This window comes from Achroia grisella, unplaced genomic scaffold, assembly GCF_030625045.1.
Source record: "Achroia grisella isolate CSIRO2021 unplaced genomic scaffold, CSIRO_AGI_Agris_v1 utg402, whole genome shotgun sequence".
In the NCBI taxonomy this organism is placed as follows: Eukaryota; Metazoa; Arthropoda; class Insecta; order Lepidoptera; family Pyralidae; genus Achroia; species Achroia grisella.
In genome coordinates this window covers 4,435,974-4,460,165 of record NW_026712841.1, presented here as the reverse complement: position 1 = coordinate 4,460,165, position 24,192 = coordinate 4,435,974, and the positions used below count along the sequence as shown (strand labels likewise).

The following is a 24,192-nucleotide window of genomic DNA, read 5'->3' as shown; positions in this document are numbered from 1 at the left end:
TAAATTACAAAGCGTGGCAAGAGATTTTAACTTTGATGTAGAAATTCAATAAATTTATTAAAATGAATTTATTTTCTTCAAATAGTTCCAGTAGTTTCGGAGTAAACTCAATGCAAAGAATCAATAAAAAAAAAAAAATAGTATAGAAGTACAGAGTAAATATGATACATATACTTTTTTTACGCAAATGGTATGACAAAATCACGGACCACGCTAGGTAGATATCAGGGATGTTATGGATATGAAATTATTTCGGATTATCCGTTAGTTTCGGATAATTTCGGTTACGGATATTAATTTTTTAAGGAATTTCAAAAATAATAAATAGCTAAAAAAAATGTCCACATAACGTGTCTATATTAGGCTCCGCCCCTATATGAAACTTTTATTTCGGATTCGGTTACGGTTACGAATATTTTTTTATATCGGATATCCGATAGTTTCGGTTACGATTACGGAGTTCCCTAACATCCCTGGTAGATATCACATCCTTGTCTCGTCTCGTAGTCTGTTTGGCCGCCTCAGCGTCAGCGTACCTATCTGGAAGATGTTGTTGGCTCCGAGCGGCGCGCCGGCGGGCGGGCAGTCGACGGCGGCGACGGCCAGCACGCCCGACAGCGGCAGACGGTGGCCGGGCGTCTTCGCGCCGCACCGCGACCACGTCAACTCCCCACTGTATATATACATTAATCTTATACACAACATTCTAGTGTCACGATGTCAGTTACCGTATTCCTCCGAAATCGTTTGACCGATTTTTATGAAATTTTATATGCATAGTCAGTAGATCCGAGAATCGGCTACTGTCTATTTTTCATACCTCTAAGTGATAAGGGTTAACCACCTCTAACGTTTTATTTTTTTGACATTTTATTTTTTTATAATGTGGCATTAAAAATACATGCAACCCTGAATTTCACTGTTCTATCACAGACCCATATTTTTTTAATAGCAATTTTAATTTATATAGCCTAACAACGTTTTCAGGGTCAGCTAGTAAATATATATAAATATTTTACTTTATGCAATATGCAAACTGCCTGCACCTGTAACTTCGTCCACACAACATTTTTCAACGATGCTATCAATCATGATATAACGTACGTAGCAGGTTTATAGCCTCGTCGATCGGGATGATCGGGCTATCCAACTTTATATTTTTCAATGAGAATAATTAATTCCCAAAATTAGTGTGTTCAACCAAACTATTAGCATACATTATCTTGTGAGAACTTTAAGATAACTAATAAAGCTTATTTTTAATCGCTTATGTAATATAATCGACATGTAAGAACATATATACGATGGCTACAACTAATAAACGAGTTGTCGGTCCATCGTAGCGTGTCAGCTCTATAGCAATTTTAGTTAGACGAAAAATATAAAATTTTGGTTCAATGAAGAACATCCCTAACGTGTTTAATTCGATTGATAGTTCGAAAAGAAGACAAAAAGTATCTAAAGTGAGCAAACAGCGTCTCACTGACCTGGTGAGGCGGAAGTGTCTGCGCTTGGCGTGCGCGTGCGCGGCGCGCGTCCAGCGGCGGCGCGGCGAGCCGCCCCCCGCGCCGCCCGCGCCCGCCGCGCCGCCCGCGCCCGCCCCGCGCACTCCCTCCGACCGCTTTATCATCGTCCTGCAACCACCGCGCGCAACCTTCACTTCCGGCTCGATTTGAACATCGAATATCCGACTACCGCATCGATAACGAGGTATCGAAAATAATCATTATAAAATCAAGATACACTTGAGTTCAATAATACCATGCCACTATAAATTGCCAATATTGTCAGTATTGCCAATACTACCTATATGTATATTCAAACATTGCATGTTCCATGCAATTTATTAATATACATAGTTAACAAATTGAGTCGAGTTTTAAAACAGTACATACCCATATCTGTTCCAAATGTAGCATAGATTAAAAGGACAATATTAATAACGCCAAATTTTATACACAAAAGAAAGTGATACTCAATGTCAAAACTGTACATTTCAATCTTACAATATCAAGTTACTTTAATTTAAATTTATTTAATTAAATTTATTCATATTATTTTTATGTTACGAATCAACTTCAGTTATAATTGGATAAGTAATATATATTAGTAATAAACTCAAAGCATCGGTCATAAAAGAGATTGATATTTTGTTTGTAACTGACAAATTTAAAAAATACATATATAAAATACTACATTAGACCAACGCAGCTAAGTGTTTTATCTGCAAATAATTAGAGCCCAAAAATAATTGCATGCAAACCGGGGCGAGTAATAAGCTAAAAAAGAATAATGCTCACCCTTCTTTCAGTAAGACAGGCGTTTCCTGTATGTTGTTGTTTTGTGTATCCGTGCTGGTGGAGATTATTTCGAGGAACTGCCTGATTGCTTGCACCTGTAATAAATTGTAAATCAATAGACATATTTTTATTTTCACTGTAATAAAACAATGACAACGCAATCAGTAGGCCTCTGCAGTTTTATTCGGTGTCCCTCTGTATTAAGTTTACACATTATGCATACCTAAATGAACAATAAGCTCCATTGTTTTATTCTACTTTTTTATTTTGTGTAGACAAAAATGTTGATGACAACATTTGCTTTTCATCCTAAATGAGTATAATTACAGAACAAAATACACAATTATTTTTTCAAATAGATTTCCATCAACAGTGGATCTGCCCATTTCACAATACCAACACTGTTTGATTATTAAAACCTTTAGCATCACATTAATCTTGTCTTAAATCGCTACCTTAATAGTAAATGTGTGTACATACATGTCTTGGCGTGCAGAAGCTACGGTACAGTTCGGCCATGTACTCCTCCTTGCAGACCTGCTGCGCCGAGCGACTGCTCACCAAGTTACCCAGGGACTGGATCGTCTTCGAAATTAGCGTTAGAGTCCTATTTGTTTGGGGGTCCTGTAGAATAGAGTAAAGATGCATATATTACTGTATTTAATTCACCGTAGTTAATTCAATCCAATAGAAAAATATCAATAGACATATCTTTGTATTATAGTTAATAAATAAATTAGCGAGACGAACTTCTTAACATTCTATGGATTCACCGTGCGAAAAATAATCAGTAGGTTAGTAACATAAGGTAATCAGTACATGAATACATAATAGCTTCACTCAGCTCAAAGGCCCATATTATAATGGTAGATGTTTTTTATAATTAAAGATTACTTTTTATAACTAAATTTATTCTTGGTGCTCATGAAAAGTAATACTAAAATTTACAATACTAATTTTTATATGTTCTAATCTTCTTATATTGAATCAATGGCAAACTAAATATAAAATACGTTTTCTAGAATTTTGCGATATCTTTAGCACAATATCTTATACTTTGTGGATAATAGGAACAAAGGAATATTCTAGTAATTATATGTGGTAGTTAAATAACTAACGAATGAAAAATATGTATAATAGCGAGATATCAGCCGTGGGTATGAACGAATGAGAGTGTGACAAAGAAAAAAAATGTATGGAAGATGTTCAAAGCCGCTGACGACGTGTACTAATTATAAAATAAAACAAACTACATACATAATTGTAAGAGATAATTTATAAAGATTATACTCACGATTTGCTCGGTGGTGAGATCGAAGAGCCTGGGCCCGAGGATGGCGGGCGCGAAGAACCTCAGGAAGATGAAGCCCGAGACGACCGAGTAGCGCACCTCAGCGTTCCGCGGGAAGTGCCGCGCCGCGCACTGCCGCAGCGCGTCGAACAGCCGGCACATGGCCGTCGGACACATCGCGTACGACGACGTTATTGCGCCGAACACCTGTATTTTTACCAGTATTTCGCTATATGTAACTGATCGCTTGGTGGTCGAAACTCGACCATAATTGATTTAGCATTCAATACGATCATAGACAAATAAAATTAAAGACAAACAATGTTAATCTGTTCTCAATTTGACCACACACTTCTACATAAAACAAAAGAGTACATTTGCGTGTAGGTATCCAATACATTATTGTGTATAAAGGTCTTTATCGATTTAATGTATTTATTGTGCATTATAAATATAAATATATAAACTATAAGTGTGCGAAATTTGCGTACAGAATTTTCTTCAAGTACTTAATATAAGGTTATATGTATAAACTAATTGCTACTACAATACTTACATCCAATAAGAGAATGTTTATAATTATACTTGATTTCTAAACATATATTCTATAGGCGAATTAATTAGTTTCGCGCTCCTGATCGAGCTTGAAAAAAGTGCTATGTAACAGCAGCTACAGATTTGAAGTTAATTTTTTTTTAAAACCTAGGAGTAACTTACCCTCTCAACATACTCCTTGAGATTGGCGAGGTTGGCGGTGACGGCGGCGGAGGGCTTGACCCGGGCGGGGTCGATCTCGCAGGGCCGGCGCTCGGCCAGCACGGCCGCCAGCGTGGGCCGCAGCACCGACCGCAGGTATGCCGCGCCGCTCAGCCGCATCGCCTCGTCCATCATCTTCGACACCAGCGTGTTGCCGCGGAATATCGTCGTCGCGTCACTACAAAATACATTTATTTGAATTATAGATATATACAAACAAACAATTATGCACAGCAATATCAGCAGGTCGCGCTGCTATATGACTTTTAATAGTCGGAATGATTTGAAAAAAAAAAATCATAATAATAGTTTTTACTAACAATGTAATTGATACAGCAATAAAATAAAACGTCGTTTTTCGTCTTTAAAATATTTTCTTCAGAAAATGCTATGAAATTATTAAGAAAATATATATATATATATATATATAAAATATTATATAAATCTATACACCTTGTAAATATCTGAAAAAATATTATAAAGGAACAACAGTTGAATTTTCATTGGTAATAATTACCTTAAAAGATACTTAAGGCTTTTGCTTGGGCATACAATCAAGGACTTCAGAATATGGGCCCATGCAAAGCTGGGGCGGGTTACTAGTCAACGAATACAGTTAAACTAACATTGTAGTCATAAACTTACGTGAGAACAGATATCTCCGCGTCCGCGAGCTCCTTAACTATAGGCACGATGAGATCATGGTGTGTGAACAGCCTTACTAGGGGCTGAGCCGCGTCAGTCTTACTCGACACAATCTCCCCTAGGATGTAAACAGCGGACGCTGCTATGGGCTATAAAAGAAATAAAAGAATGTTATATATCTGCACAACAATTTTTTTTAATTACACAAGAAAAATTTTGCGATTTTTTTATTATAAGCCTTGTCATGCATACATGGTTACATAGATATGTATAGGAGGGAAACCCATATACTGGAGACCATAACTTTTTCATCAGATTACGCAACCACAACTACCATACAGAAACACCAGAATATTTGTTAATAAAGAAAAAATATTATTTTTATTAAAAGCATAAGTTTCAAAATATAAGACCAATTTAAATAATATTTATAATTAGTAAAGAAAGCAACATTTTATGAATGTTAAACATAGACTATATACCACGCGGGCTAAGTTGCAGACTACAGCCAGTGTATATTTTATTTATGGAATTGTGCACCCGTGTGTGCTAACGGTATACGCTGGTATAGTTAAGAATACAAGCATGAAATAGTGTGTTAATAAAATTAATACGATAACACACCTTTTGATGTACGCTACGTAGGAACAACTCCTCGAGCTGCTTATAGTGGTCTAGGGGGAAAACGTGGTCGACGGTATACTGCAGCAGTAGCCGCAGCGAGCCGAGCGTGGCGCTGCCCGCCGCCGACAGCCGTGTACCCGGTGGAGTAGCGCCTCGCGATAGGGCGCCGCCCGCGCGAGACGTCAGGAAGAACCTGCACAATACACCAACATACCACTTTACATTTTTTTTATTAGTAGCAATATATATTTATATGCAGATATAAATTTGACGCGGTCATTATTTATACGTATAATTAGTAAGTCACGGGATCTTACCATGATTTATTGAGTTCCCGATATTTCGGCAGTGTTTCAACGCCATGATCGCGGGTAAACACAGTTTAGGGAACTCAATAAAAATCAAACGTGGTAAGACCCCGTGATTTACTAATTATAGGTATAAATGTATATTTATTAATTTATTCCGGTTATTATTAGTAAACAACTTATAAACTATGATAGTAAATTACAATATATATCCTTGTCCAATATATATTCATATATCAAAGTCCAGGTCCAGATGCATTGGATCCGCAGCAGTACAATGATATCATGTACCTCTGGAGTGAATAATCCGACATATTTGCTATAGTGGTTAGTTATACAGATGTATTTTTTTTATAAATAACTAGTCGAAACGTGCATATAACAAGAATGCAATAAATTATTATAAATTAGAAAGACATATATCCTATACAGACGACAGCTCAGCACCGAGACTCGACCTAACTTTGTATCGTGAATCTTGGTAAGCAGTCGAACATTTGTAAGACAATAAGTAAGGCACAAGTTCAATACTAAGGAATAAAAAATTACCAAGCGCGCAAAGGCGATGGTGCAGGTTGCCGCAACTGTAATCGCACTTCCCCGAGGAAGACAGGTGTCGCTGAGTCATGCCAGACGGAAACTCTCGCTTCGCATGCAACACCCGGCTGCAATTATAAAAATACAATAATAGTACCAAATAATAGGTTTAATGAAAATAACAAGTAGAAACATATGTTCAATACGCACCGACTGTGAGGCGTCCTTGTCTTTCGGGTCGGAATCTATTACGAGATCAAAACAGAAGAATTCATCAAATTGTGGGTTAACAGTCTTTTTTCTAGGTTTCGTGCGCCTCTCTACTCTTCGTCCGTTCGAGTATAACAACGTGACGAGAGCAAATGGGTCGCACTGTCCATTCTTTGTGGTGAGCTCTGAGCATTCCAGTACTCTGAGGCGTAATGTGTCAGGTCCAATGCGCGCTGCGCAATGTCTTTCTGGGTCCGACCAGTAGTCGACGGCGGTGGGTGTAGGAGTGTCAGATTCCGACATCGTATGCACATGGGGCTTCGTCCGCGTGCCCCATTGAGCTCGATCTTTCAAACTTTCCGACCGAGATAGTGTTAGAGTAGGTTCCGTCTCTACCGCACTCAGTAGTTTTTTACTTGTCGAGCTCGAACAAGAGCCGAACCTCATGCTCTCTTTACAATATTCCGATATTCTGCCGAAATTCTTTGCTTTGGTCTTCGACGAGCTGTTGTCGGCAGCTGGGTCGGGATCAGGGGGTTTCGGTTCCACCCGTAACCGTTTTCTCGAATCTTCGAGGGAGAGTTCAATGTATGCTTTCCCCTGCACTTCGGAGTCTGCATCGACAGGCCGTAGTGCAAACCAGTGATCTTTATTGTTATATCTGTGTAGATCTTCTCTTTTGATAGCAACCTTTCCCAGCACTTTGTTCTGTTTGAGATGTTTGTCACGGTCAAACACGTATATTGACAGGTATCGAAATCTTCGGGGCACCTCAAACTGGAACTCTTCGCCGAAAAATGGACTGCAACAAAAGATAACATATTTTTAGTATTAGATAAAATATGACATGTCCACTTGCTCTGGTCATTTATGTCTACCTCCACTCAATATAGCATAAAATTACGAGGTATATACTGTCAGTATACTGCTTTTTTATAAAATTAAAGTTCCACTTAGTTCCATAAAAACATATAAAAAGAGATTGTTGGCTATCTGTGGTTGACTGATATAACTAAATCCATTAAAGCTGGATTACAATGGTTGACAATACAATTAATTAAATGCTTTTATATCAAATATGGTTTTATAGTTCATTCATACCAAACAAGTTATTCGCAAACAGTAATTGCGATTTTGTCTATGTAGAGGTGGGTGTAAGTGTACATAACGTAGGATGGAGTTGGTAACTTGTGAATAGGCACGGCAATTATTGCATATTTGCTGTAGCAATTATCATAATGTATGTACATTATTAAGACAGAGAATTTTATAGATGCCATATAGTTCTGTTATTAATTAAGGATATTGTTCGGATTTCACTGAGCGCGCATGAAAACACACTAATTCATATAAGTCATAGACCAGATGAAAGGAACATTTCCATCATCCTTCGCCTCTGTAATGTTAAGATAGGGAACTCCGTTCAAGGGAGACTGACGAGAAATGTACAAATCAATTCAATAATCATAAATTTCCTATAATCAGTCCATTGTATTAACGACTTAGGTGATTTTACATTAGAGTAGAATTAAATTAAATTAAATTATTGGACATGTAAAATAAACATTAATTTTTATTTTTAAAATGAATACTAAAGACATTCTTTAAGTTTCAAATATTATTTGCCCCTAAAATCAAGAGAAACGATTTCACTCTAGCGAATCACTATAAAATCCATCTGACAGAGCAGGTATATGAAAATGTTTAAAATTGCTTTTAAATGGTTAGTACAGCAGTGCAGTATTGTTGAAGTAGGTTTGCTGTTAATATAGCGGTATGCTTACTTTTCATATAACTTAAGGTATATACTTGCGTCGTATACGTCTATAGCCCGGATGATAAATCAGTCCTTCGCATAACAAGTTAGTCCAGATATAAGGTAGTATATAAGAGACGTGCAAATGGTTCACTGTATTCTGTTATGTGAATGCTGTTATTAATTTGAGAAATAAATTATATAAAATTCTGTTCTGAATTATATTACGGTTTCATTTAGGTATATATAGTTAATCTTTCCTGTTTAATGTTCATTATAGATTATTGTAACTGGAAATAACTAATAAACAAAACAGTATTTAGTTGCAGATTAAAATATTTGGATAAACTTCCTGTAACTAAATGTCTCTTATTTCTATGCTTGCAACTATGATTGTATAGTGCCGAATTTTGTTTGGGAAAGGCAGATATGCTATTCGATATTTTTATTTATATTCTATAGTACACATATGTCTTAGCCACTCTATTATATGAATAAATCGAAATATTATTATACTTCTAAGCTTACTAACTATTATCACATAAAAATAGGTGTACGTATTACATAACACGTAATCGTTATAAGTTGTAGTTATCACGAATAATATATATAGATAAACGTATAAAAATATGTGCTTATTATTGTTTTGTGTGGGATTTGTGTCGTGTGTTGGCGTGGCAGGCTAGCGCCGCATCCGGCACCGGCCGGTATTTATAAACGGAGGCGGAACCGCCACCCGCGGCCCGCCATTGACTGTGCCATAGCAGAGGCGCGCCGCATGCATCACAGTTCACGCCTCGATCGATGCATTTCACAAATTACTGCAATTCAATGCAAATTACAAGCGTACGTGTTGTTGCTATATCACCATGTCTGGAAGATATCTTTCACGAAAATTTTCTTACTGCACTGCACTCTTTTTTTTTTTGTATAATATAATATTTTTCTTTATCTATAAATCTACTACAATTGTAAAATGGTGACGAGGCGAAAACTGTCTGTTCGTTTGTTTAAGTTGTTGATTTTTTCACAGAATATGTCGTTAAACATCTGTTAACATATGTATAACCTATAGAAAAATACCTCCCAAAAACAATGAATTTCTTTCTTTTATAGAGAGAAATCATCCTATTCTGAATAAATGGCACAATTTTAAACTACTTATTCAAAATTGTGCGCGTCCTCGTATTTCGCCCACGTACATTACGAACAATTAAGAATCACTGATTCTTAATTGTTCCTAAACAACGCAACTACTATAACTATTATTTGTACCTAAACCAAGTACCAGGAATACTCACAAACAGTCATATTAATGTACATCCATAGATCTGTGAATCATTCATAGATTAAATATTTATGACACCATTAGATTGATGAATAGATAGTAAAGTATCGTATTTATTTTCATCTTTAGATGACATATACCATTGAGACACTAAACCTGACTTTCATTAATTATGATGAACGGCACCATTTTTTTTAGATAAAACATAGACAATCTTTCATCATCGTGTCTTTCTTTAGGATCCATTCATGCATTTATTTTGAAAAACAACAAGCAGGCAGGCACACTTTCGCATTTACAATATGTATGAAATGTACTATGTATGAAATCCCACATGACTAATCTATACCATACAAATTTCGATCTAAATAAAATTGGTCCATCTATCAATTCGCACTTGGCGGATGTTTCAAAATAAGTAGGACGTAAGCCATACATGCCGTACGTCTACCCGTGGCCGCAATAAACGCACAAGGAGCATAAAATAGCGCGTACGTAATGCAAGAAATCAGAGCGTTGCACTTAAGAGAATTGACGGGGGCCGGTCGTGGCCCATTCTGGCGCAGCCGCGCAGGCGCGAGCATGCAGCCGATCATCATTTTACGCGCCATGAGGTTCCGGGACCAATTTATCACTTAAAAGCTTCCGTTGCAGCGCCACTACAAAATTATGAGCTGTTTTTTATGACGTCTTCAACCAAATTAAATCCTAATTTTAATACAGATACACTACTGTACACGGCTTAACTATAAATAATTTACACAAGAAATAAAGCCACAAGTTATTCTTATTTAGATACAAGGAGACAGTCAAATCGATTAAAATAGCTGTAACACTGCTTCGTCTGCTTTTTGAGATAAAAGTACCTATGTTCGACACGAGAGTGTTACAATCATGCCAAATGAAGATATCACGCCATATTTCATTAAAATCCGTTCAGTCGTTTAATCATGAAAGGTAACTGACAGACGTAAATTCACACAGACCTAAATAAAAAAAGTACAAATGTAACCGTAATATCGTGCGATATAAATTTATAATAAATCGCCAGACGAACTAAAGACAAACAAAGAAAACTTACAAATCATAATAAATTAACGGAAATGCGGCATGCCTATGCCTGTCTACTCGATTTATTATTACTAATGAATTTTTGTGTGATTATATACATATTACCTGTGGCCGCGGTTTCACCCGGGTGAAATTTGTAGCCTATATGTTTTTCTGATGTATAAGCTATGTTACTGTAAAGTTTCATCAAAATCCGTTCAGTGGTTTTTGCGTGAAAGAGTAACAAACATCCAACCATACTCACAAGCTTTCGCGTTTACAATATTAATAAGCTAATAATTATGACAAAGTTGTATACAAATTAATGTTTACTGTAACAAATTGCTACACCCACCCAGGTCCCGTGTAATATGATTGTGCTTAATTATAAGAGCTTAAAGTATCTACAATTCTACATATGTTACATATATGTTGATTGCCTCAGTGACCTAGCGGTTTGGAAACACCCTTACTTGCGATGATCGCAGGCTCGATACCTCGCACGGTACAAACATTTATTCATGTATATTATGACTGTTTGTATCAATTTAGGTATTTTCTATGTATTATGTATGTATTTTAAAAAACTGTATCTTTACAAACACGGCTTAGCTTGGGACTAGACGACGCTGCGTGAAACGTGCCTACCTATATTACATATGTAATTAAATAAATAATATAGTTTGTAAAGCTTTTACAGTGTCAGTCGCTATATTTAAACAGCAGAACGTTTGGACGGTACTCGTTCGAATGAAGCGCTGCTGATAAGGTATCGCAAGACAAAGAACCCATTATGTTAACTCGTTTGACAAGTGACGTGACATTTCCTTCGATATCCACCGCAGTGCTGCGTTCTCACCTTTTGGGTCACAAATCATTATTGTTTCCGCTGAACATAACGCACTATCATACAGACCCTCTGATCATCGTAGTAACTTTCGAAATAGATTACATTCCCATTTTATGATTGTTATGTTACATACGTTTACAAATATAGATCTTGAACCAGAAATAGATAACTACTCTACTATAGCAACTAGGTGAAATGAAATTATTTGCGATTCATGTTACTATACCTACAGAATCTTTTTGACGACACCTTTGAATGCCAAAGTACATTTTAATCCATAAGTAGTAGATTAATTATAATAAGAATTATTGTTATTATAAAACTAAACTTAATCATTGCAATCGAAAGAAATTCAGACTATTAATTTTATAAGTTACTTTTTTAAACACTGTTTATCGCATATATTGTAGTATTCCCAAAATACTGCAATAGATGCGATAATTACTAATTTCAACAAGAAGTTATTTTCCCACACGTTACTAAAGAGGAACAGAATTAATTCATTAAGTGAGTGCAGCGGTGTCTCATTCATTGGAAAAAGTGAATGGTGAGGGGGTGTAGCGGAAGGGACGTTCCGCGCGGGCGAACGCGTGCCGGATACGCATCCGGGACGCGGCGCGCCGCACCGTACCGCCCTCCCTTACCACAATGACGCCTCCCCAAAATTTACAATTTTCAAATGACAACTTGAAAACATATGTAAACCAAATAAAGCACATTTTATATAATGTACATTTGGCCAAAAGCAAACAGAAGAATTAATTGTTCTCGTGTTATTAATTCATACACACCCTATTTTTCAAAGGTTATTTGTAAGTAATATTTATAAATAGTACTATGATACTTTAATTAATTAAAATATGTTGATTCAATTGAACAACTTATATGTAAAAGTATCAGAAACATATTTCAGTTTTAAAATCTTTCAGACTTTGTGAGAGTATGCACAATTTAGAACTTTATGCAATTGGTTGCAATATAATATACGGCGAATCATAGCGAATACATGTAAAAATATGGATTAAATTTCCTTAAAAACGGTAAAATTTCTAAATAATAATAGTGTTTACTGACCAATTCGGGCCGAGTGATAAAAATATTTATCAATAAAGAAGGATGTCAATAAAAGGTGATTTGTGCGTAAAATTAATGAATACATAATGTGATAACGTGCGATATCACAGCGTACCCCATACGGAAATTATTGATAAGCGCTATTCGGTTAAGCACTTATGATTGGCATAATATTATATACAACTACTATAAAACTATATATATATATATATATATATGTACATAAATGTCTTTTACAACAGTAACGTTATAGTTTAATGGTTCACTACTTAGGTCGAAAGATCGTGGATTGAAATCTGGCGGACACCAAAACATTTAGTGTGTTAAGTGATATTTCTGACGGACTCTGCGATGATAGTAATACCGATAACTAACTAAAACGAGACACAGATGTCAAGTGTTACGTTCATCATGACGTCGATAGATGACAATGCCTCAGACTACTTCGCTTACAATAACTGTTGAGACAGTAAATTTTTACTTAAAACACACGTTACATAAAGTAATATTATATAGCTGGTATAAATTGGTTATTATTAGTTAAAACAAAATCTCTCCTATAATCTTTTTTGGTGACTCTTTCACATTTTGACAATAGGTCAAGAGATAAGTACAAAATACTTCAATTTGAAGTTTACTAGATGTTTGACGTTTCTATGAACAAAAGGGTCAAGCTATGGAAATCATGGGAAGTATAAAGAAGAACAATTGCCGAAATAATGGTGGACGGAATAGCGGTAATGCTGGCACCATACAATTACCCTAATTAGGAGGGAGGGGATAGTTGGTAACGGGGACTGGCGGCCCCATTGTTAGCAATGTACCATAACTACCATGTCAAGACGACTTCCATGTTCTCGCTTCTCTGTGGAAACTTTTGACGAATTCGCTATGGTGCAATATCTGATCTCTCATTCTTCATTCTCATCCTATTCTTTCACTGATGCTTTGTTAGCATACACGGTTAACGCAACCCACAACATTCCATCATCATGAATGAAAAAAAGTAGATCTAATTATTTTTAATTCAACACGCCAATAGTTCGACCGGTCGGCCATTCATAAAGTAGGTAAACCTTGACCCAGTAAATTTATTTGGCCCGCGTAAATGTGTCGATGAGTGGCGAGCCGTTCCCACTCGCCCCGCCAGCGCCGGAAGTGCCCCCGGACATGGACAACAAACGGTTCGTTATTATGTCAATCATGAAATAAACGGTAAAAAATATGTTTGTTCAGTAAACGAAAAGGGTCCGAGACTACTACCAATAAACTAACTCAAGGACGTTAGTATAAACTTGAGTCAACCATAGGGCGTTCATTAACAAAGTCTCGCAACGTCTTACATTTGTTATTTTTAAAACGATTTCAATATAATTTATTATTATTATTAATATTATAAACGCGAAAGATTGTGAGTATGGATAGATGTTTGTTATTCTTTCACGCAAAAACTACTGAATAGATTATGATGAAACTTTACAGTAATATAGCTTGTACATCAGAATAACATATAAGGCTATAAATTTTACGCGGGTGAAACCGCGGGCACAACTAGTATATATATTTATATATTATATTATAAATATATATACTAAATGAGGATAAATAATTACTTAAAAACTGATTATGTAGCGACCTACAGCCTTAATTATAAAACAAAGTCCCCCACTGTCTGTATGTTTCTTCCTGATATTACGAAAACTACTGAACTGATTTTCATACGGTTTTCATACATATAATAAATACAATTGTTTCTTGACTAAACGCACACAACCAAAACTACTGAGTTCAGAAAGCTGTATATAATATATGTAGATTTATTTTATAAAAAAAAAACCTAAGATAAGAAAGGACTTAGGTATGTTTAACGATTATAGTTTATTCACAATACGATTACTTTATAGGAACTATAATTAATATTTTAAATTGATATATGAGCAATTTATAATTTAAATCTTCAAAAATGTTGAAAGTTTTATTATTGTTATTGAAAATAAATAAACTATACAGACGACGTGAGACTCCATAATTCATTATTAAAAAAACACGAAAAATGTGTAAAACTGGATCGGTGACACTTAGGGAAAACAATTTATTTTTTGGAAATTAGAAGAGTTAAATGAAATCGAATTATAATCTAGCGGTTACTCTCGACTTCGCCTGCATTTTAAGATGAAATATAACATATTTAACATAATATTGAATTATCATCTATTTTATTAAAATCCCTTCAGGAGTTTAATCGTAAAAATGTAACAAACATACGATATCTCTGCAATTTGATGACAAAATAAAATAAATCCATTAAGTAATGGACCTAATTCGATAAAATATATAAAAAAATTGGATTACCTACATTCACATGAGCGTAAACCAACTCATTAATGTCCATTGTTGATATACAGATATCGCCATTGTTATTATATTATGGTTTAGATATTTCATGAAATTACAACATTTCAAGTCATAATAGAAATTAGGCTAAGAAAAGTAGGTTTAAGTGAAAACTACGAATAGCTACTTATATTTTTTGGCATTTATCGAAAACAATATTTTCTTTTTGTACGTAGAATTTTCAGTAAAATCCGTGTAGAAGTGCTGATTAAGAATGTTTATTTTTGTAATGTTTGACATGAGGAATATATGAGTAAGCGTTTGAGATAATATCTACTTGTATCAGAGAATGCAAATTACATCTAAGACTTTCTAATTATAGATATCTAAGTAATTCCAAGCCAGTGTCAGAATATAACATGTTTTGAACATATTTCAATGTGATATGTATATCAGTCAACATATCAACATATGTATATCTTATAGTAATATCAGTCAACTTTCTGTTGAATTCGCCACGATGGGCTAACTAACTTGACTGCATTCTTATCCTATTACCCACTGGTGTTCGCGTGCGCTGATTATGTATGCTGGAGTTATCAGTGGAAGATTACATTAGCAGAGATGCTATAATCGAATATTAGCAACATTGAAAAATGGAAAGTTTACAATTTTGAGCCGGAAAAACAGACGAAGATAGCAAGTTCTAATGTATAAGAAATTGTGTGACTTACTTAAGCGTTCTCTCCATGGTGGACGTGCGGAATATTTCCTCCTGGTCGAGCGAGAGCACGCAGTAGATGTCGGGATGACGAGGGCATGCCGTGCCATGGCTGCGACCTGGTAGATTTTTTGCTTCTCCTGAAACAACGAAGGCGAATATTTTTATGACTTTGGATATATGAGGTATGAAAATGTTGCTTCTTATGCTGACCAGATTTTCTGTTATTGCTTATTTTTAAAAGATGTATTCCATAAACTTTTTTAAAAGTATGTGGCCTTCGTATAATTGTGTTTGTAGTTGTTTAAATCCTCTTTTAAATTTCATGTCACATGCAATTTATCATATTGTGGCTACATTAAGAAAGTGTTACAGACGAATGATAGCTATCTTAACGTTATAATAAGCACGAGAGAGAAACTCGTTGATAACTATGACAAACTACAGTGCACGGTCAATTGCACTGATAAATGTGTATTACTCCATACAATTATGAACTTTATACGGGCGAAATTAGGACTTTATTAGTACCAAATATAAGAACACATATAGAATACGATAGCACCGTAACAATAATCTAGCGTAGATGAAGAACATGAGGTAATAAAAAGCTAATGATGCGCAACCTCACTTCTCGTTAGCTGGTTGACTTGCCTCTGTATTCTACTTACGTACCTACGCAATAAAGACTGTCCGTTGTTTTGCGTCACCTAACAATGTGTATTCAATTACATTTTAGTATACTATGCGTCAGGCTTGCCTATTATGTTGTAATACTGGTAATGATATATTATAAGCACGATCGCTAAGTTTAGCAAATTCATCACAATCTCTAGATACAAGTGCATAGATAACAGTCATTACAATTAAGCGTATAACAAAAGATACAAGGATTACAGGTACACACTTGTCTTATTATGATATTTATACATGTTTTTAATAAATACAATAATTTATATTATAGGTTTTCATATATAGCTAACTAGCTAAACCACACAACTTGGTTTTCGTCGTGATATTATATACCCTTCCTCGTTAATCGGGCTGTAATACTAAAGACATATTTCAATTAGAACAAGTAGTCTCTAATATACCTTTAAATTACTTTTATTGCGATTCCTAAGATTAGCGCGTTCAACCAAACAACATAATGTATGTAGGTATTGGGTTTTTCTCAAAATAACGGTGTCTAAAACAGCTACAATAATAAGGTTTCATGTTATTTTGTTTATGAATTATTCATTTTGTCTCTCTATAATGAATTTTGTCTCTATAATGCTGATCGGTACAATACCGTTTTGTAAGTTACACTAATCATTACTTTTTCGATTTTCATAACATATCGCGAGACGATGTAGAATGATGATTAATGACAACCACAAAGAGATACTGGCAGTCTGGTACTACAGTGTTGATACGTCATCCAACGGACGTATGCTTCGTCATGAAGGAACTGCTAATATCATCTATGTATAGCATGTATGTGTTTATACTGGTTCTGAGTGCTCTCATAAAGAAAAAGTATAGTAGGTATTTTGTACTACACGATTAAAATATTACATTTCTACTTGACAAGATACTCTTAATATAGCTATCTATTATTTATTCCCATAAGTCTTGCATGCTCAATCTAATACGTATATATCTGGTATTGTAATCAAGCTTATGAAGCCCACTTTATCGAAGGTTGCAACCGACTGCACATATATACGAACCACCAGGGATATCACAACGTCATTAACCCTGCATGTGTAGGTACCTATTACTGAGGTCTCGATTACTAGGCATCCACATCCAACACTGAATTATCTGACTCTTCATTATAGAACACAGCTTACAAAGCAAGCTGTTTGATTTCAGAAATAAGCGAGACACATAGGTTACTCGCAGACGACTTTGTACAAAGTCTACATCGGTAATATCTTAATCTTTCATTCTCAATGATATTAACTCAATTAATTTCCATTTCATCATATCAAAATAAGATAGATTATATTTGATATCCAATATTATGTCTGCTCCGCAAGAGTGTACTTTAGCTGTTTACGAAATATGGCCTTGAGCATGTAATTTAATTTTAATTAACATTAGTGAGGCTTTCTAGACATTAAAATATTCCGCAATGAGACAGACATTGCTTTAATCGAGAGAGAGACCAGTAGTATTCAGTATTGTATATACCAGTCTTAGACAGCGTGAATGAAGCGAATTGTTTCAACTTAACGAAAAGCAACGCATGTCTTTCTGTATGCCAAATAGTGGCCAGTAACTTATAACATCGTGTGTACTGAGTAAATTTTATGATAAGCCTTTAAAGCAAATATTGTAGATACCTATAGGACGCAAAGTTATTTTTACTTTACCTAACTAACGTAATAATGGCGAAAAATTTAATTCTTTGTTTGTAATAGATAAACACAAAAAATACTTGACCGATTTTAAAAATTATTTCAACTGTAAAAACAGGTTTTTACAGCTGAAATAATTTTTAAAATCGGTACAGCCACATAATACACGTTGAAAATCTATATATTATGTGGTTGTATATCACGAAGGGGGCAGCACAGCGGGATACATTATAACAGAAGTAAGGATAACGTGTCCATCCAATTATTGCCCGTAACGCGTTACCATACCTATTACAGGTGAAAATAATGACACACATAAAAGGAAGGAGTCATTGGTGGTTGCGCAACATAGCGACCTCGTTGGATAACACTATATATGGTAAAGCAAGGTGAGTTGGCCATCGGCGGCTCGGCGGCCTATAACTGACTCCTCCCTTTGCCGCTACTGCTCAGCGTTCCAGCCTGGCCTATAACATTCGCCAAGCCCCTGGCCTTAATTATCTTGGCGCGTAATGAGGACGTATACAGTGCCTGCGTTATATACAGACAGGCAACCGTTACTGATTAACGCAATTATTTCTGTTATTATTCATTTTCTCAGGACAATATTGAAAAAAAAAATCGTTCACTCTTAACCGAGTGATACAATAGATTTAATGTCATTATGGATAATACGTGATATTATGCATATAAGGGGACGCTTATTTAGTTTTACACTTTGGTTCGGAACCCTAAAATTAAATGCAGAGTTTGAGTTTCCTCTGAACAAAGAGCGCAAATATAGTTTAAGTATATTCTGTACTTCCGAATGTCGAATTTTAAATTTAGGTTTAGTAGAACGATGTAGGAAAGACACGTTATAATAAAAGGTTGAAGGGGCAAAAGTTATAATATAATAACTTAGAAATAATGTTTTTCTGATAAAATAATGAGCAAATACTATAAGTGACATCGCTCATGTATAAGTACATTGGCATTAACTTTCACTTTGTTTTTCATAAAAATAAATGTAAAAAATAAATTACTTGTTATTACGTACACGAATAATTATGAGGAATTTAAATTATGATTAGCTATGTCGAGATTCTGGTGGCGATTGTTACGGCCGCCAAACAAAGGAGAGACCTTCCGTCGACCGCGCACTCCCACAAATTCGTTGTAATTGGACTGAGAGAAACTTGCAACAAACTGTACATAATTGCTGATGCAAAAACAACCGTCATCATCATCAACACGACAGTAACACACGCCATCAAAGTGGATCGTGGGAGTGAAACGGGAACCTTTGAATCAGCTACTGAGGAAACTAGTACCTACGTACTCACTATTTAGTCACAATAGCTGTCATTACGATGTTTCCACACTATGCGTAGTGCGATTGTTTCGAAATCGAGAGTACCTACGTGGTCGCGCTGGCCGTATTATTGTTCAACAGTTTTATCTTAAGATAAAAATATATAAGCTTATAAGTGGTAGTTTGCAGACTGTTGCCGTTTTAGGGCACATTTAGCATAAAGAGGTTGTCCAGTATACACATTTAGTAATAAGTGAGAAGACAAACGTAATCCTCAATAGAGCTAAATTAGTACTTCCTCAAAATCTTAAGTTGTAAATATTTTAAATTATAATATATTAGAGAACTAAGGATTATTACAGGATTTTGCTACGATCATTAAATTAAAACCATATCATTAAGCAATTGTGCAGGACAACCGACAGCACAGGAAGCATTAAATTCCCGGACTTACGCAATGTGAACTTTATTTCTCACAATTCCCGGGAACTAAACAGCTCATGCAATTATTTAATTCTGCGTATTTCATATACGTTTACTGACGGAATAGACTTTAATACTCGTAAGTTAAATCTGTTATTTAAAGGTTATAAAATATTATTTAATCTATAAAATGAAACCATCAATTACATTCTTATCCAACTATGCTAATATTATAAAGTAAACGCATTATTTGTTCACCTTCTGGGGCCTTATCAGTTCAACCAATCGTCACGGGTAACTACACATCGTGTCTCATATTGAAAAATATAAGAAGTTTTTTATGGGAATTAATTTACGGATTAAAATGGGGGCAGATGCAGAAGTCAGTCTAAGCTCGCAGAAGGACTTCTTGAGTAGCTGAAGGCCTGACGAATATGAATCCATTCTTAGCGCACCGACAGCAGTTCGAGCCTCCGATCAGGCTATCATAATTTTGATTTCGTCAGAATAGGATGAACATAGATCACATAAAGAAGTGTTATTCCAGTCAATCAATATGACTCGGTTACGCGGACGGATCAGACAATAAAAACTGAAAACAAATAAACCGACATAATAAAGTATTAATTGCTTATCCTATAGGCATTGTTTTAGTCAACCTACTTATTTAACATAATTATGAAACATCAATTTCCTATAAATATAAGTTTGTTCAATGTAAACAGTGACACAGATAGCGAAAAGAAGCAATCACAGAACTCAGTTTGCGGAAGTCATATTAGGTAGTGGTTAACGTCATTATGTTTTCAATTTGAGAGTATTTTTTTGTTTTGTCACGCAATGTTTTCACTAAGACTGAAGAATATCTGATGATGTTTATATTGGATAAGGTTTAGAGGGTTTAGAGAATCATTGAACGTTTTAAGCGCAATAACATCTTTAATGTTGAATGTACGATTAAAATTGAACATAAAAATGATGAATTCTCCTAAGTAGGTACATACAACCTACGTAGTGGCTTGGCAACGTCTACGTAGGTTCTGATTCTCACCCACATTGGACAATGTAGGCCTGTTCCGTGGCTACATTGCGTAAACGAGTCGACTTGGTTCGTTTTTGTCAAATGTCCGCAGACAGTATTTTGCAACAGCAATAATGAGAATGGGTTTATTGACTTTCAATCTTATTGTAATTCAACCAACTTCGAAAATGTGTAGATACTTAATTAGACTGTAACTCATGTATTTTGAGATAAATGATAACCATATCAATGAAAACCAATTACCTAATGTATGTAAACACATTACTTTGGACCGCCAGCACTTATTGGACTAATTCTTTTTTTAGTTTTACTCTCTGTACCTAATAATCAAGATGGGATGAAAGAAATTGTTTGATAAATTTGTGAAATATATGTGTGACAAAAATATAGCATTCAGTTGTTCATTTTCTTATATTCTTTTTTATATGACGTATAAACAACGATTAATCGATTCAATAATTTAGTACACCTTCTGCAGGTCGTATAAACATGCTTCATGTAATTTCTTGTGGTAAAGTTCTAGTTTAGCAAACTCTTATATTATTTTCCATTCAATATTAAGATGTATTTTTATTTGTTCGCCTCGATGTTCCGTTCTCGTTGTAGTGACGCTCCGTGTTGAGCGTACGTAGAAAGTACCTAAGGATTGATGCCACACAGTAAAGGTTACGTTACGCAGCTTTCTCGAGATGTTGATCGCACAATGGTAAACGCCTGCGCTGCGTCGACGTTCGTCCGCCCATCGACTCTACTTATAACCATCATGATAATATAAGGTAACATAGCCAAAAAATATTCCATGCTTTTAACAGTAAAGAAAGAATGAAAAAGTAGGTAATATTTCTTGGTATATTGTTATATAGTAAACTAGATTATCTATTAAATAAACGACGAGCATTTGAATACATTGCACAGAAGCCAAAAAGTGCGTGTGACACAAAAAAATAAAACCAGCAAAATGCGCCAAATGCTATATAAAAAAAGAAAGGTTTGCTCATCGAAAGTGATATTAATTTAGTTTATTTCCATTACGATTGAGTGAAAAGCATTTAAAACTCTTTTATCTAAACAGATACTAATTAAATTGATTTAATCAAGCGACATAGCCTACGCTATGTCAGACGTACGAACGAAAGATCTATTTTACCTATTTGGTTCATAAACTACACGTATAGAAATTAAACTCATTCCCTTAAATATCAAGTTAAAAATATAAATGACAAGATTAGGAACATATACAGAAAAGTGTAAATATAAACTTTTTTATCTGTGACAGGACTGATAAAAAATAGATAAGTGTATTTATGAGAATTTTGGTAAAACTGAAGTAACACTTACTCCATATTCCACTTAGAGTCGTCATATCTTCATTAAACAAAAAGCTACCTTTTATTGTTAATAAAATAAAATGTAACTGTATTATTTTGCAGTATTAATACTAAACAGAATTACTTAGCTCTCTTTTGGTTCTAAACTGAATTCGTAATAACCGTAGAGAATAAAGATTTACCAGAACAAAATGTATATGTCAATATACATTTTGTTCTGGTAAACAATATATGTACAACGTTCTTTACTTGCTACATCAAGAAAGGTTAGTAACATAAGACTAAGATGGCCATCCCACATATGACCCATCGTGAAAATAAAAATTTAAAACAACCACTTTGTAATTTGCTATTAATATTATAAAAAACTCGAGCTCTTTCTCCACGAAATCGGGACGCTCGTCGCGACGCAATAACAAACAATATAGTTGCTAATCTTATCATTAGTTATAACAATACTGATAGCGGAAGATGAGTTTTGAATGGAAATATTATTATAGTTCAAATGCACGTGTGGCGTTACCATCGGAGCGATAACGGTGACGATAAACAAACGCGTTTTTTCATTAACAGAACACGGAGTTTCCATGAATGGGTGCGCTGAATGGAAAACGCTCGACTTTGCCTCATTCACAACGCAGCGCGACGCGACGCCTAACCAATGCTTGATAAAACATACACCGACGCCCGCCGCGGCGGCCGCCTGCCTCTACATTCTCCGTTCATCACCTGTCCTTGCAATACTGATATAGACTCTGATTCATTCATATTATGCTCTAGACACTCCATAGTTCGAAGCAAATTAACAGGTGACCTGTATTGACTTTGATAGCGAAACATTCAAAGTATGGTTACTACATTTTCCTAGCGTTCCACGGTAGTAGGTATGCTATTAAGAGTACTAGCACATGATTGATTACATGGGCATGTCATCATTGTTACATGTACTATTAGACCATTTATAACGTGATTGCAATACGTTAATATATACACATATATCTTTGTATGTATACATTATATTATAGTAATAACTTCAGTAAGCATGTACATAGAGAAATATCACAATAATATAAATTTAATACGTTTACATGCATATAAAACGTGCCGTAACAACTAAATTGCATAATTTAAACTTATAATAGCTAATATCTATCATAGAAAATCTAGTATGATAACGTAATAATATGATACAATACTATAATCTAATGATACGCATACAAATTATAACATTTTAACTCTACTACTCTCTCTCTCTAACGAACTAGAGCAACTACTAAAATATATATATTTTTTTTTTGTGAAGGTACTACTACTAATCTACTTTTATGATATAGTTTAATAGGACAAAATTATTATTATTATTATCCTCGTAAAAATGCTTATTGTTATTTGTTACCTATCTCCACAACATTTCAATACTATTACAGGGAGATATGAATTAATATAAGATATGTATATTACTGCCAGTAAGTGTGTCATAAATTAGTGGGAATTATAATTAGCATTATAAAATATAGTACCTACTGAATATGAAGATCAATATTTTTTTATTCAAAAAGAACATAACATACGTTCACAGAGAACATATCTTTTTGTAAATTGGTCTAATGAACAAAGATACGTTGGATTTATATAAAAATATCTTAATGATAACCCACTTCTTTGTAAGTTGGTTAAAAAACAAAGACAGGTAGGTACGCACCGGATTTCTAATAGATACAAATCAATGAATGCGGCATTAGTTGGTGGTACCGGAAAGTGTCAATGCCACACGCGGCAACCACGGCCCATTGACGTTACGAGAACAATACCTACATACTCATAATGAGACACCGTGTACCATTTCTGCGTAACGTTTACAGCTCGTATGGAATACCTATCAGTCTATATACTGCCACTGTATCAAAGAAAACATAATAGGTACCTAAATTGTTACTTTCGCTGATTTTTGAAGGTCACGATTCGCGATCCAAACTTGTACATGAAATACTTGTTAAGAAATAGAAATGTTTA

General features: G+C 34.9%; 1 protein-coding gene across 1 annotated transcript in view; it reads right to left on the bottom strand.

The window, feature by feature from the left end:
* Positions 1 to 24,192, bottom strand: part of LOC131844198 (GTPase-activating protein) — a 33,334-nt gene that overhangs the window by 3,779 nt on the left and 5,363 nt on the right. The window contains exons 2-12 of the mRNA XM_059193010.1: positions 15,758 to 15,884; positions 6,672 to 7,473; positions 6,474 to 6,589; positions 5,617 to 5,809; positions 4,993 to 5,141; positions 4,309 to 4,525; positions 3,595 to 3,798; positions 2,781 to 2,924; positions 2,301 to 2,395; positions 1,488 to 1,634; positions 537 to 673 (exon numbers count right to left, since the gene is read on the bottom strand). Coding sequence (XP_059048993.1) covers positions 537 to 673; positions 1,488 to 1,634; positions 2,301 to 2,395; positions 2,781 to 2,924; positions 3,595 to 3,798; positions 4,309 to 4,525; positions 4,993 to 5,141; positions 5,617 to 5,809; positions 6,474 to 6,589; positions 6,672 to 7,473; positions 15,758 to 15,884 — 2,331 coding nt within the window. The remainder of the gene's footprint in view (positions 1 to 536; positions 674 to 1,487; positions 1,635 to 2,300; positions 2,396 to 2,780; positions 2,925 to 3,594; positions 3,799 to 4,308; positions 4,526 to 4,992; positions 5,142 to 5,616; positions 5,810 to 6,473; positions 6,590 to 6,671; positions 7,474 to 15,757; positions 15,885 to 24,192) is intronic.